The 14196-nt window shown below is 34.0% G+C and overlaps 1 protein-coding gene across 1 annotated transcript in view; it reads right to left on the reverse strand.

The window, feature by feature from the left end:
- Positions 1-14196, reverse strand: part of KL (klotho) — a 65518-nt gene that overhangs the window by 2456 nt on the left and 48866 nt on the right. The window contains exon 5 of the mRNA XM_074303506.1: positions 8979-10080. Within this exon, the coding sequence (XP_074159607.1) occupies positions 8979-10080 (1102 nt within the window). The remainder of the gene's footprint in view (positions 1-8978; positions 10081-14196) is intronic.

Here is a 14196-nt window from a genome sequence, read left to right on the forward strand (position 1 = left end):
GAGATTATAAATAAATTAGAAGAATATAGGATAGTTTACCTCTCAGACTTGTGGAGGAGGAAGGAATTTGTGACCAAAGAAGAACTAGAGATCATTATCAATCACAAAATAGAAAATTTTTATCGTATCAAGTTAAAAAGCTTTTGTACAAACAAAACTAATGCAAACAAGATTAGAAGGGAAGCAATAAACTGGGAAAACATTTTTACAGTTAAAGGTTCTGCTAAAGGCCTCATTTCCAAAATATAGAGAGAACTGATTCTAATTAATAAGAAATCAATGCTGAAATTGAAACTATTTCCACTCAAATGGAAGTGTTCCAAATCATTATTAATCAGAGAAATGCAAATTAAGACAACTCTGAGATACTACTACATGCTGTCAGATTGGCTAAAATGACAGAAAAAGACAATAACAATTGTTGGAGGGGATGTGGGAAAAGTGGGACACTGATGCATTGTTGGTGGAGTTGTGAATGGATCCAACCATTCTGGAGAACAATTTGGAACTATGCCCAAAAAATTATCAAACTGTGCATACTCTTTGACCCAACAGTGTCACTACTAGTCTTATATCCCAAGGAAATACTAAAGAAGGGAAAGGGACCTGTATGTGCCAAAATGTTTGTGGCAGCCCTTTTTGTAGTGGCTAGAAACTGGAAGATGAATGGATGTCCATCAATTGGAGAATAGCTGAGTAAATTATAGTATGTGAATGCTATGGAATATTATTTTTCTGTAAGAAATGACCAGCAGGATGAATACAGAGAGGCTTAGAGAGATTTACATGAACTGATGCTGAATGAAATGAGCAGGACCAGGAGATCATTATACACTTCAACAACAATACTATATGAGGATCAATTCTGATGGAAGTGGCCATCTTTGGCAATGAGTGAATCCAAATCAGATCCAACTGATCAGTGATGAACAGAACCAGCTACACCCAGCAAAAAAAAAAAAAAAAAAACACTGGGAAATGAGTGTGGAATGCTTGCATTTTTGTTTTTCTTCCCAAATTATCTTTACCTTTCTAAATCTGATTTTTCTTGTGCAACAAGAGAACTGTATAAATATATACACATATATTGTATTTTAGATATACTTTAACATGTTTAACATTTATGAGACTGCCTGCCATCTAGGGGAGGGAATGGAGGAAGGAAGGGAAAAGCTGGAGCAGAAGTGATTGCAAGGATCGATGTTGAAAAATTACCCATGCATGTGTTCTGTCAACATAAAAAGCTGTAATAAAAAAACTAAGGATATTATAATAACTTCTTAGGGAACAACTGTATTTGAAAATTGACTTTGTTTTACTATAAAATAAAATCATTTCTTCAAGTGCAGTCTTTTTAAAATCAAAATATTAAACAATTAAATTAATCCAAATCTGTCCAATTTAAGCACAAATAAAAGTTTTAATTAGATTTTTACTTGTGATGATGCATAAAATTTGTCAGACCCTTCACTCTGGCTGCCAACTTAAATTAAGACTAATTAACTACAGTCAACAATGTTAATTAGGTAATGAAAGGAGAAAATTTTCCCCTCTAAATTTCTAGAAACTGAAGAAATCTAAAATCAAAAGTTGTTTTACTTTAAATCTATTTTTTTAAAAAGAATCTAATCAATGATAATTCCAAAGAACTCATGATGAAAAATATTATCCATCTTTAGAGAAAACTAATGAACTGGAGTGCAGACTAAAGCATTTTTTTTCTTTTCTTCCTTCCTTCCTTTCTCTTTTCTTTCTTTTCTTTCTTTCTTTTTTTTTTTTTGGAAACATTACTAATATGGAAAATGATTTTGCATGATTTCATATGAATAATTGGTAGGATATTGATTGGTTGCCTTCTCAGTGGGTGGCAGAAAGCCTAGAGGAAGAAAATTTGTAAACTCAATTTTTAAAAAATTAATATAAAAGAAAAAAAAAAGATAATTATGCAACCTCCAAAAAAAAAGAATCTAATCAAGGCATTTGTTTTTAATAATGGGAATAATAAAGTAAGCTTCAAATTTAAGCTCCAAAAGGAGAGGTTCATTAAAGAGATGATTAAAAAAAAGGAGGATCACATCTAATGAAGGGTCTTCAAAGGTTATATTTTCAGGTGGGGAAGATATGAGGTAAACTTCTAAAGGATTTGATACTGATGGGCATACTCCATCATGCCACAATTCAAGGTGCTTTTTTTGCATTTCTAGGGGAAGTTTTTGTTGGAGCTGTTTGGACCCTTCCCCTTTTTTTGGAGATCTGTGATTAGTAAGAAGATAACACATGCTACTGTGAATCCTGGATAGTTTCTTTAATACTTCCTTGGATCAGTGATTTCATCACTTCAATGATGTGAATCAAAAATTGTCTATACTTTATCATCAGGTGTGATGATTGTTTTCCATGCACTCCTGTAAGTTTTCCCAATGTGCTAGAACTTCCCTGATATTGAACTGATGAAAACAAAATATATCAGTTGTAAATCAATTATTCCTGACTTGCTCTATATCAGAGACTCTTCTCCTTTTCAATCTGTAATATTTCTGATATCTTTTACACTGCTTTTCCTGACTCATTCTTTAGTAGTAATAATATTCTTTGCCTGACTCAAGCCCAACTGGTATGTCCACCTACAATTTTATTTTTTTAGAAACTACAGTTGGTATTGCATGCTTTGCAACCATATAACATTGCCAAAAAAAAAAAATTGATATTGAGGCTTTTGTTTCAGAGAGGATCTTAGGGCTGAAAAAAGCTTTACATAATTTTTTCCAAATGATCTATTTCACCAATCTCCTCCTACTATTCGGTTCTGGGCCTTGCTCTTGTCAATATGGAGAGTTCTGAGCTTAGCTTCTGATCCATATGGAAAATGTATCCAGGATGTATGTATAAAAGTCCCACTTAGTCTCTCACCTTAACTGAACACTCACAGGGAGTCCCTGCAAGGAAAAATACTGCTACAAGTAGTACTATTGCTGTTGCTGCAGTAGTACTATTATTACTACTGCTATTACTCCTACTTCAGGATTGTAGTGGTAACCTTGAGGGACTGGGTTTTTTTAAACTATAGCTCAGAAGTACCTCATTATGTGCTTCCCACTTATCATCAATATTATTTTTGTTGTTTCAGTCATTCAGTTAGTTCTTCGTGACCCCATTTGGCATTTTCTTGGCAAAAATACAGAAGTGATTTACTATTTTCTTCTCTAGCTCATTTCATAGATGAGGAAAATGAAGCAAATATCATTAAGTCACTTGTACAGGGTCATACAGCTACTAAGTATTTGGGAATGGATTTGAACTCAGATCTTCTTGACTTCATATCTAGAAATCTATCCACTGCATTACCTAGCTGTCTTTTTTTTTCTTAAAGTGACACTTTTTCCACTGGCACTTTTCCCCTATAAATCTCTTTTATTTATTATACCTTTTTCTTTGGAATTTTTATTTATTCATTTGTCTTTCCTGCTTTTATCTATTTTTCCTCCCCTACCAAGAAAGTACTATAAATACAGTAGGTACAAAATATTCCTCCTAAACTGTGTGTGTGTGTGTGTGTGTGTGCGCGCGCGTGCGTGTGTGTGTGTGTGAGAGAGAGAGAGAGAGAGAGAGACAGAGAGAGAGAGAGAGACAGAGACAGAGAGACAGAGAGACAGAGAGAGAGAGAGAGAAAGGGGGTACTTTCTACCTGCAGAAGATTTTTGAAGACTCATATCAAACAAAGCACAATGATGATGAGGTAGACATATATGGAACACATATGGCAAATTAGTAACTCACAGCTCTAGACAATAAACACAATGGTATCTGCAATTCTTTGCACTTCTCAGTTATCTGTGAGCCATTGACATTGGCCTTCTTCTGTTTCTTTCAAAAGACATCTATTTCCTGACCAGGAGGAATACAGAGAGGCTTGGAGAGACTTACATGAACTGATGCTGAGTGAAATGAGCAGAACCAGGAGATCATTATACACAGCAACAATGATACTGTATGAGGATGTATTCTGATGGAAGTGGATATCTTCAACACAGAGAGGAGCTAATCCAATTCCAATTGATCAATAATGGACACAATCAGCTACACCCAGAAAAGGAACACTGGGAAATGAGTGTAAAATGTGAGGTGCAGCCGCTATTAATGGTTCGTTTGTTCAACGATTAAAGTCCTACGTGATCTGAGTTCAGACCGGAGAAATCCAGGTCGGTTTCTATCTGTAAGTAATTTCTCGCATTTTTGTTTTTCTTCCCAGGTTATTTTTACCTTCCAAATCCAATTCTTTCTTTGCGAGAACAACAACAAAAAAATTCAGTTCTGCACATATATATTGTATCTATGATATACTATAAAACATTTAACATGTATGGGAATGCCTGCCATCTAGGGGAGGGGGTGAAGGGAAGGAGGGGAAAATTCGGAACAGAAGTGAGTGCAAGGGATAATGTTCTAAAAAATTACCCATACATATGTACTGTCAAAAAAAAGTTATAGTTATAAAATTAATTTTTAAAATTAAAAAAAAAAAGACATCCATTTCCCCATCGTGAGTATTTTTACTGATTTTATGCCTGGAATTCTCTCCCTCATCTCCATCTCCTTGCCTATATGATTTCCTTCAAACCTCAGCTAAAATTTCATCTTCCTCAAAAAGCCTTTCCTGATCTCCCATTAAAGCTAATGACTTTCCTCTGTTGTTTATTGCCAATCTATGCTGTACGTAGCTTGTTTGTATACAATTGCTTCCAGGTTGTCTACCTCATTAGACTGTAAATTTCTTAAGAAAAGATAGCATTTTTTTGCCTTTCTTTGCATTCCCAACACTTAGCACAGTATCTAGGTACTTTAATAAACATTTATTGACTGATTTATTAGTCTACCATGAAATGTCATTTATAAAAGCTTTCTGATCTTTTTCCATAGTTTCATCAAGGATTTTTTTTTAAGACTTGTAGGTTATAAAGATGTTGTAGAAATGGAAAAGCCACTATATGCACCAGAAGTTACTTATATTTTTAGGACTGATTTTTTTAAGGTCAGTGATCATGTCTGGTTTTCCCCCTGAAATGTTTGATATTCTTCCCTTTCCAAATATCTATCCCTCAATGCCTTCATAGTTATATCTATAATTATCTCCAGCAGAGAACTCCACTCTCTAGATTTTGTTTAGTTCAGCTTGTGTTGTCATCTTTCTTTGACTTAGTGCAAGCACATCAGGAATCTTGTTATATTAGGAATTTAAATGTGGTACTTCCACTTTTACTGATAGAAAATTAGTTTATTATAGCAATCTGATAAGATTTTTTCTGTTTTTATTTATTTATTGTCCTTCTGGTTTCATCCTTGCTATGATCTGGTTTGATTGAGTTTTTTGCTCGGTTTCACACCAGCAATTTTACATTCTAAATTGGTATTAACCTTAGACTGAAACATCTTTCTGCTTGGCAAAAAGACCAACTATTTACTGGCTGAGAATATTTTTAGGTATCTGTAGTCTCTTAAATTTACACTGGTTAATTTCCATGGGAAATATTGATAATTTATTTACATCAGTGTCTGTTCTCTTATCCATTTCCCATTTTTAATAACATCAATAACTTACTTAAATGGATCATTTGGAGTTAGTTTAATTATATGCCATGTGTTTTCTCATTTTTATTTTTTTCCTAATTTGATATTGATTTTGGTATTGACTAACAAGTCAATAATCTGACTGTACAGACAGAAGATTAAAAATGACGCCTACATTAATAACTATATTTCCTATATAAGTTAAATACTCAGTTTCCTTTTAGAATGCTATTTGTTTCTTGACATGTTTAGTACCTGTCAATTAGTCAACGAAGAAAAAAAAATCATATCTGTAAAGAAAAAAAATCATTGTAAAAAAGTTGAATTCTGAGCAAACTTAACATAGATTTCACTCTACCCCCATATTCCACACATTTACTTTGGCAAAGAGTACCAAAAAGAAATATGAGAAACAACAAGTTGCTATTTCTAGACCAAAACTATACAAAAAATCAGCCAGATATCCATAGGCAATAGTTGCCAGCAAAATCAGTGTCAGTGTAAGCAAATTAGTCAGGAGCCTTCCAGGGCAACTAAAGATCACTCAAAGTGATGTATAACCAATAAGAGTCTATATTTGGGAAAAGCAAAAGTGAAAGGTTCCCTTGAGAAATACCCAGGATAGTCAGAAAGCTCCAGCATACTTCTTAGAAGAGCTGGGGAATAAAAGAAATTATTAAGTATTGTTTAGCAACACTTGAACCACATATAAAATTCATGGGGTCCAATGTCCCAAAATGTGCTCTTGAGATGCTATAGGGAACCCTAAAGCTTCAGCACTCAGAACTTCAAAGATGTAAAGGAGCTTAACTCTTGGGAGGTAGAGATCATCAAACTCAAAAACATAGCAGGGTCAGAGACCAGTCTAATACTGAACTCCAGTTCAGGTACAAGTTGAAAAGATGGTTAAACTAAAAAAAGATAGCACTAATATAAAAAAAATTGTAAAATTAGATATGTCTCAAATCGCAGCCTAGGAATAGGAAGTATTTTGTTAACAATTTGAAATGACAGTCAAAAGAAATAATGGATTGTCTGTCTACAAAGACTATATGGATATCAGAAGAAATGAAAGATTTTTTAAAATAAAATAACAGCTCTGAAGGAAAAGCCTGAAAAGATAATAAATTGCTTAGAAAAGAAAGTGGTAAGCCTTATCCAACTGATGGATCCAGGGAAAATCAAAATAGACCAAATAGAAATCATTTACTTAATGAAAGCAAGAAATAATAGGAAAAAAAATCAAAAGACTGAAAAAATAAAGGGGGAAGTAAAATACTTCAGTCTTTAGTGACCTGAAAAACAGGCTAAGGAAGATAATTCTAAAATCATTGGATATATCGACAACCATGAACAAAAATAAATAAATAAATAAAATTACAACATTGTATTTTTAAAAATCACACACACATACACACACACAAAAATCCAGATTTATCTCTTAAAAAACAAAGTAAAAATAGAAAAGACCCATTAATTATCATCTAAAAGTAAACTCCCAGGAATTTTGTAGCTAAAATCTAAAGCTTCTCTTTAAAAAAAAAAAAAAAAGAATTCAAGTCCTAAGAAGCTACCATCATGACCACATATGATCTGGCAGCTTCTAGTATAAAGAAGAGGAGATCTTGTAATATAGCATTCAATAAAACAAAAGATTCAGGCTTATAAACAAAAATAACTTACCCTGAAAAGTTTAGCATACTCCTATAGAACAAAAAAAAAAAAAAAGGATTTTAATGGTATAAAAGACTTTCAATCATTTATGATAAAAAGATCATAACTGAGTATCAACTCTGAAATGCAAACATCAGTGTCGAGAGACATTGAAAGGTAAATTTATTTTACTAATTAGAGGTGGCTAGATTATAATATAATGCTAATATTTAAGTGTCTCTGTAGAACCTAACTGTATTCAAAGAATATTGAGAGAATTAAATAAGAAACAGAGAGAACCTCTGGGTGGACTAGTTCTGTTCTATAGGTTTATGAGAGAATATGGAATATAGAAATAAATAATATAGAAAGTATAATATAAAATAGTATAGAAAGAAATAGTATAGGAAAAAGAAACAATGAGCAGAACTTATTACTTCTCAAAATTGGAATATACAAAGTTGAAGGAATGGTGGAGAGAGTAGGCATGAGATGAACCTTATTCTTATCTGAAATTAATAAAGGAATTAATAAACAATTTTACCCACAGTTTAGAGATATATCAGATTCAAGAGGGCAAGTAATGATGAACAATGGAGGGAATGGTTAACGGGGAATGAATGACAGATCAAAACAAATTTCCTAATCTAAAGGGAGAACAAAAAGGAAAGAAAAGTAGAGATATCTTGAAGAATCAGTTTCCCCCCCATGCCATGTCCCTTCCAAAGTCTTTCTCTTCTCCTCATGATCCCAGGAAGAGCTTAAAACCTCTCTCACTTGAAAAAGAGAAGAATGTCTCTCCTCTTCAAAGATTTTATACTGATTCCTTCTATCCTGCAGGCACGGCATGGCATGTCAGCATTTCTTCTACCAGGTCAGAAATTCTCCAAATGAGGGCAAGAAAAATGCCCTACCCTTGGCTGGAAATAAGATTCTTAGCAATCTCTGACTCCTTTTGTCTCTTTGCCACCATGCCTAGGAAAGTAAAAAGAAACCACATAGGACTAACAGCTGCTTTGTGTTTTTCATTGCTTTATGGGTTCCTGCGACAATGATCTAGTGTACAAGTGATATGCTTCTACCTATTTAGTTTAACTGATCCTCGGGAAGTAAACACAATCTGTCACAAGATTTATACTCTAACACTTTTCAGTATGGCTAAAAAAATCTACTATTACCTGTCTTGGAATAGCCTTGGTTACCTCCGTGATTAAAAGACAACATTTGAATAGCATGATCTTTGCCCTTCCACTTCTAGCTTGTTAGGTAGGGAAGTAGACAGAGCACCAGACCTGGAGTCATAAAGACTCATCTTTCAGAGTTTAAATCTGGCTTCAGACACTTACTAGTTGTGTATCCCTGGGAAGGTCATTTAATCCTACTTGCCTCAGTTTTCTCATCTGTAAAAATGAACTGAAAAAGGAAATGACAAACCACTTCAGTATATCAGCCATGAAAACCTTAAATGGAATTACACAGTGGACAAGACAAAAATAATAATAATAACTGAACTTTTAACAACCTGGATCCCAGTGTTGAGAAACACTGAAATGAACTGCAAGTTATAAGTAGAAGTCACAAGAAATTAATCATTTCTTGCTTAGAATTAAGGAGTTACTGGCATCACTTTGGACATAATAAGAACATGAGTATATTGTTCATATTTTTAAGATCTGAGAACCTGAATGTGCATACTTCAGTAGGATATTACATATTCATAACATAAAATCTGCTATCACATTATAATATGGAACTCTTACCTTTTAAAGCTTCGTTGACATAATTCTGTATATAATACATCCTCATCTTGTCTTGCATCACATGTGGATCATCATCAATTCCATTAGCTATTACATACACAGGGATGTCTCCATATTTGGACTTAAACCAGTTAAGCATTTTGCGCAATCCCCAGGGCACCACAGCCACCCTACCTGGTGAGTTTAACCATGTGCTATCTGTCATTTCTTGTACTTCTAAATAGTCATTATATTTCGCCGGATCTTCTTTTTCCCAGTCCACAAGGATAGTGGTATAATGACTTATAGCAAGAAAATCAAATGATCCCTGGATTAGCTTCCTTTCACTTTCAGTGAAATAAGGTAAAAAGAAATTGTTTCTTTGGTTCAGCCATTCTCTCATAACATATGGATAGTCACCACTGCCAAAAATGGGCTCAGCAAGCCAGCCAATGTCAAATTCCAAAACTCTCTCCGCCACTTCTTTATCTTTTTGTGAGAAAGGGCAGGCTGGCTCTACCCAATCAGCCTGTAAAGCTATGGATATTTTACCTTTCTGAGATCTTCTAAAATGTTGATCATACATATGCCAAGCTTGTGCATGGGCCTTCAACAGATTATGTCCTGCATTATATGTCATATTTTGTACATGAGGTTCATTCATTGTAATCCAAAACTTAACAAACTGGCCAAGTTCTTTAAAACACAGCCTGGCATATTCTCCAAAATAATGAACAATGAGGGGGTTCTCCCAGGCTCCGTGTTTAGTTAAAATGAGGGGAAGGCCTTGATGCTCAGGGGCTGGTTGCCATAATGCAACAACAGGTGTTATGTTGACACGGACGAGTTCACTTACAAAACAGCGATAATAATGTAAGATGGTATAATTGACTTGAGATTGGTTCCCCAAAGGGAGAATCTGGGCCCACTTCAGTGAAAAGTAAAAATGAGTTATATGTATTTCCCGAAGCAGAGAAACCTGGAGCCTGATGGCAGCAAAATCCACACAATGAGGTTTCCTTTTTGAAGTCACAACCCCATCAACTTTAATAAGCTTTTTACTCTGATGGATATCCCAGACATAAACATTTGGATCATTAAACTGGGAAGGAGTTGTATCTACCTAAGAAAAAGAAAGAAAACATTAGTTTGAACTGGACAGTACTGGAAAATTCAGTAAGCATAGAAAATTCATTAAGCAGAGCAATGAATCACAAAAAAAAAAAAAAAAAATCAGTTAAATACACTTTTTTTCAAAAACCTGCTATCTGAGGCAACTATACAGTGCAGTGGATAAAGCACTAGCCCTGAATTCAGGAAAACAAGTTCAAATCTAGCTTCAGAAATTTAACAATTACTAGCTGTGTGACCCTGGGCAAGCCATTTAATCCTAATTGCTTCACCAAGAAAAAACAACAATGTTCTTGTTATCACCTATTACATCACAGTTGTTACAAACAAGTACATATTTCTAATCTCCAAGGTCATCTTAATATGAAAAAGAAAAACAAACCCAAGCTTATTTAGTGTCTCCCAATTACAATATTATAGTACACACACACACACACACACACACACACACACACACACACACACATACAAATTGTTCATGATAGAAGCAACATATTCAAAGAAATGTATCATTTAAAATAATAATTTTTAAAAAATAAAAGTTTTTTTCCAATGAATGAGCAGGTCTTAAGAACCAGAGTCAATGAACATGGAAGAAATCTGCATGTATGAACATAAATTTGTATTCCTTGTCACAAATACATGCTTGTTCAAATGTCAACTGAAAACATACGTTAAGATACTATTAGCATTTATTGAATGATTACTATGTGCGCAAGAGTAAGGCAGGATGTCACAAAAGTCTTAATGCAATGATAAGCTTTTGTTGCTTTACTACCTGTTATTGGAGATTTGTGCCAATAAGTACACACTGACAGAGCCATAGCTAAGCATTTTTGTGCATAGACAAGTATCACAAAGCATGCATGTAAGCAAGCTGCACAAACTGTCTCCTTAGATGAGGTGGGGAGCAGGGCTGGGGTGAGGATGGTATGGAAGGTTTGAGAAAAGGAAGATGGCAGGACATTGCCACAAAACTGGAAAACAGGGATCAGAAGATACTGGCTGAAAGTCACTAGAGGCCACTATGTGTAAGCAAGAGATGGAAGAGGTAGGAGATACAGAGCACCACAAGGGAAGAGCTTACTCTAGTTTGCCATCTGATAGATTCCTATTTTTAGCTAATTATTTTATTAGCTAGATGCTAAACTCTGTTGTTTATCTGGAAGGAGAGAAAATACTGAAATATCCTCAAAATCTAGTTTCCTCTAAACTCACTTCTAAGGAAAAAACTTCCCCCTAGTTGCAGGTGTACACATTGATCTATAATGTTAGAGAAAAGTAGTTAAAATACCTGCTAACTAACTGGAACAACTCTTTCTGGTGCTATACTGAACTAAGCAAAACAATTTTTTGTATTAAAATAAAAAATAAAAGCTAATTTTTAAAAAAGCATTTTTGTGTCAACAATGATTTCTAATCATTTTAAAACATAGGTACCCAAAATGAACATGAATCATTAGAACAAGTGAATATAGCAAAATAAATAGCAAAATAGCAAATATATAGCAAAACCATATGATTAGTCACCACTGCCTATTGTTCTGTGAGAATATTCTCTCCAAGAAATGAAAACTGTATGTCACTTGTATTTTCTTTTGCCTTAACACTTTTTTAAAAATTTAAAAAAACATCCTCATAGAGCTCAAGTGACTTGGTTTGACCCTCTTCTCTACTCTCATTCCAAAAGCAGGGGTCAGTCTAATCGCAGTTTTGACTGTGCAGAAAAAAGTTCTGTTGAATTTTATAGGGCTGTTGAAAATCAGCTGTGGTTCTCTCTGGGGAGGTCAGTACTGCACTTAGAAAAGAAAGTAATAAAAAGCAGCATGTCAGAGGGAAATTGCTTTTCTAGAGAATTGTCCCTTGTAGATTACCAGTGCATACATTTTCCCCTACTACTGCAGGAATGCTGTCAGAAGTATTTTTCCATTGTGATATATCTACAAATCATGTTTTCTTGGCCTTGTGGTAGAAAAATGTTTGCATGCCCTTTTTGAAGGGAAAATATACATCTTGTGAATAACTTTTTGGTTAGCTTTTAAAAGAACTCAAAATTGAGTAAAAATGCTGTAACTGTGATTTCCAATGGCAGCAGCTATATTTCTAATTTTAGTCTCAATGATAGCGTATATGAAAAACTGTATTTGAGCTTTTCTTTTTCCTTTTTTGTAAGTAATCCATCAGATATGCTTTCTGAAATAACGTATTTTTACAAAATATTTTTAAATTAGAAATGACATTAGGGTTCTGCAAAACTCTGCCAAACATCAAGGAATTTTGTAATGGATCATTTAAGGATGATAAAAAGATTTCTTAAAAATCAAAGACATTGAATCTCAACTTTCATACTTTTTTTTTCCCTTACAGAGCTCTCTCCAGGATATAGTGGGTGGGGAAAATAAAAATGTTGCCTTCAGATCTACTGAATTGAAATGAGAGAAATTTTTGTTAATGTAAGTAAATGTCTATCATGCTTATATTATGTACAAGAAATGTTATCACTTGGAAACCAACCCATCTGTGTTCATAATTATGATTAAATGAACTATCTATATAAATAAACTGTGGAGTCCTTATTGTTGATTATCTTCCTGCCCCAAAGCCCAGCACTCCATCCACTGTGCCACCTAGCTGCCTAAAAGGAGTAAATTCTTTATGTATTCTAAGGTAATTTTAAAGAAATATACAAGCCACTATTCCATCTAGGTTTCTCTGTGTTAAAAGTCCAGATTTTGGTAGCCACTAACGACTATCTTTTTCCAAAATTTGAAAATTTTGCCCTCTTACAAAGTAGCTCAGTCCTAATGATAATGAGAAATAAATGGAAAAATCTGTAAGATAATTACAACAAGAGCTACACAGTTTATTTAGATAGATATCAGTTTGTTTAGTCATAATTATACACCCAAATGTGTTGATTCTCAAATCATAGAATGTAAGTATGGAGCATAAACATTTCTTTACATTAACAAAAATTCTCCTATTTCATTTGGGCAGATCTTAAAGCAGTTCAAATATGGACTCAAGATATGTATTTACTAGCTATGGGCCCCTTGAAAAGTCGTTTAACCTTTGTCTGCATCAGTTTCCTAAACTCTAAAATGGAATTTTACCTTGCAGTTTTGTGAGAATCAAATCAAATAATATTTGTAAAATGCTTAGCATGGTGCCTAGCACATAATAAGTGCTATATAATTGTTTCTTCTCTAAACCACTTCCTCTTTTCCTAAATTAGGTAATTAACTTTTTCCTGTTTCTCTTCCTTTTTATCTTTCTCCCTCTTTTCTTTCCCCCTTCCTCCTTTTCTTTCTTTTCCTCTTTCTTCTCCTATTCATTTTCTCCTCTTTCTCTTCCTCCTTCTCCTCCTCCACCACCTTTTCATATAAAACATAATATAAAGGCACCATCAAGTTCAGGAGACAGAGGACAAAGATGTCATTTTTGACAACTAGAAAGCTACAGAAGATTACATTGTTCCTTAAGTTTCTTTTTGGTTACATTTTAAGTTCCAAATTGTCTCCCATCCCCTCCCTTCACTCCTACGTTGGAGAAGGTTGCCATTTAACACATACACACAGACGCATATGCAAAAACTATATTATGCATACACACTTCAGTTCTTTTTCTGGAGGTAGATAGTGTCTTCCTCTGTTGTTGATTGAAATATTTAAAATATTCAAAATAAAATTGTTCTTGGAACAATATTGTTGTTTTCTTGGTTCTACTCATTTCACTTTTCATTATTTCATGCAAGTCTTTCCATGTTTTTCTAAAATCAACCAGTTTAACATTTCTTATGGTACTATAGTACTCCATTACAATTATATGCACAACTTGTTTAGCCACTTCACAATTGATGTGCATTCTTTCAATTTCCAGTTCATTGCTACCACAAACAGAGCTACTATAAATGAGATTCTTTTTCTTTTTTTCCTGATTATAGTAGTATTGCTGGGTCAAAGAGTATATATATACAGTTTAATAACTTTGTCAAGTTAATTCCAGATTGCTCTCCAAAATGGTTGGATCAGTTCACACTTCCACAAACAGAGTATTAGTGTCCCAGTTTTTCCACATCCCTTCCAACTTTTGCTATTTTCCCCTTCTT

Source organism: Sminthopsis crassicaudata, chromosome 3 (assembly GCF_048593235.1).
Source record: "Sminthopsis crassicaudata isolate SCR6 chromosome 3, ASM4859323v1, whole genome shotgun sequence".
NCBI lineage: Eukaryota > Metazoa > Chordata > Mammalia > Dasyuromorphia > Dasyuridae > Sminthopsis > Sminthopsis crassicaudata.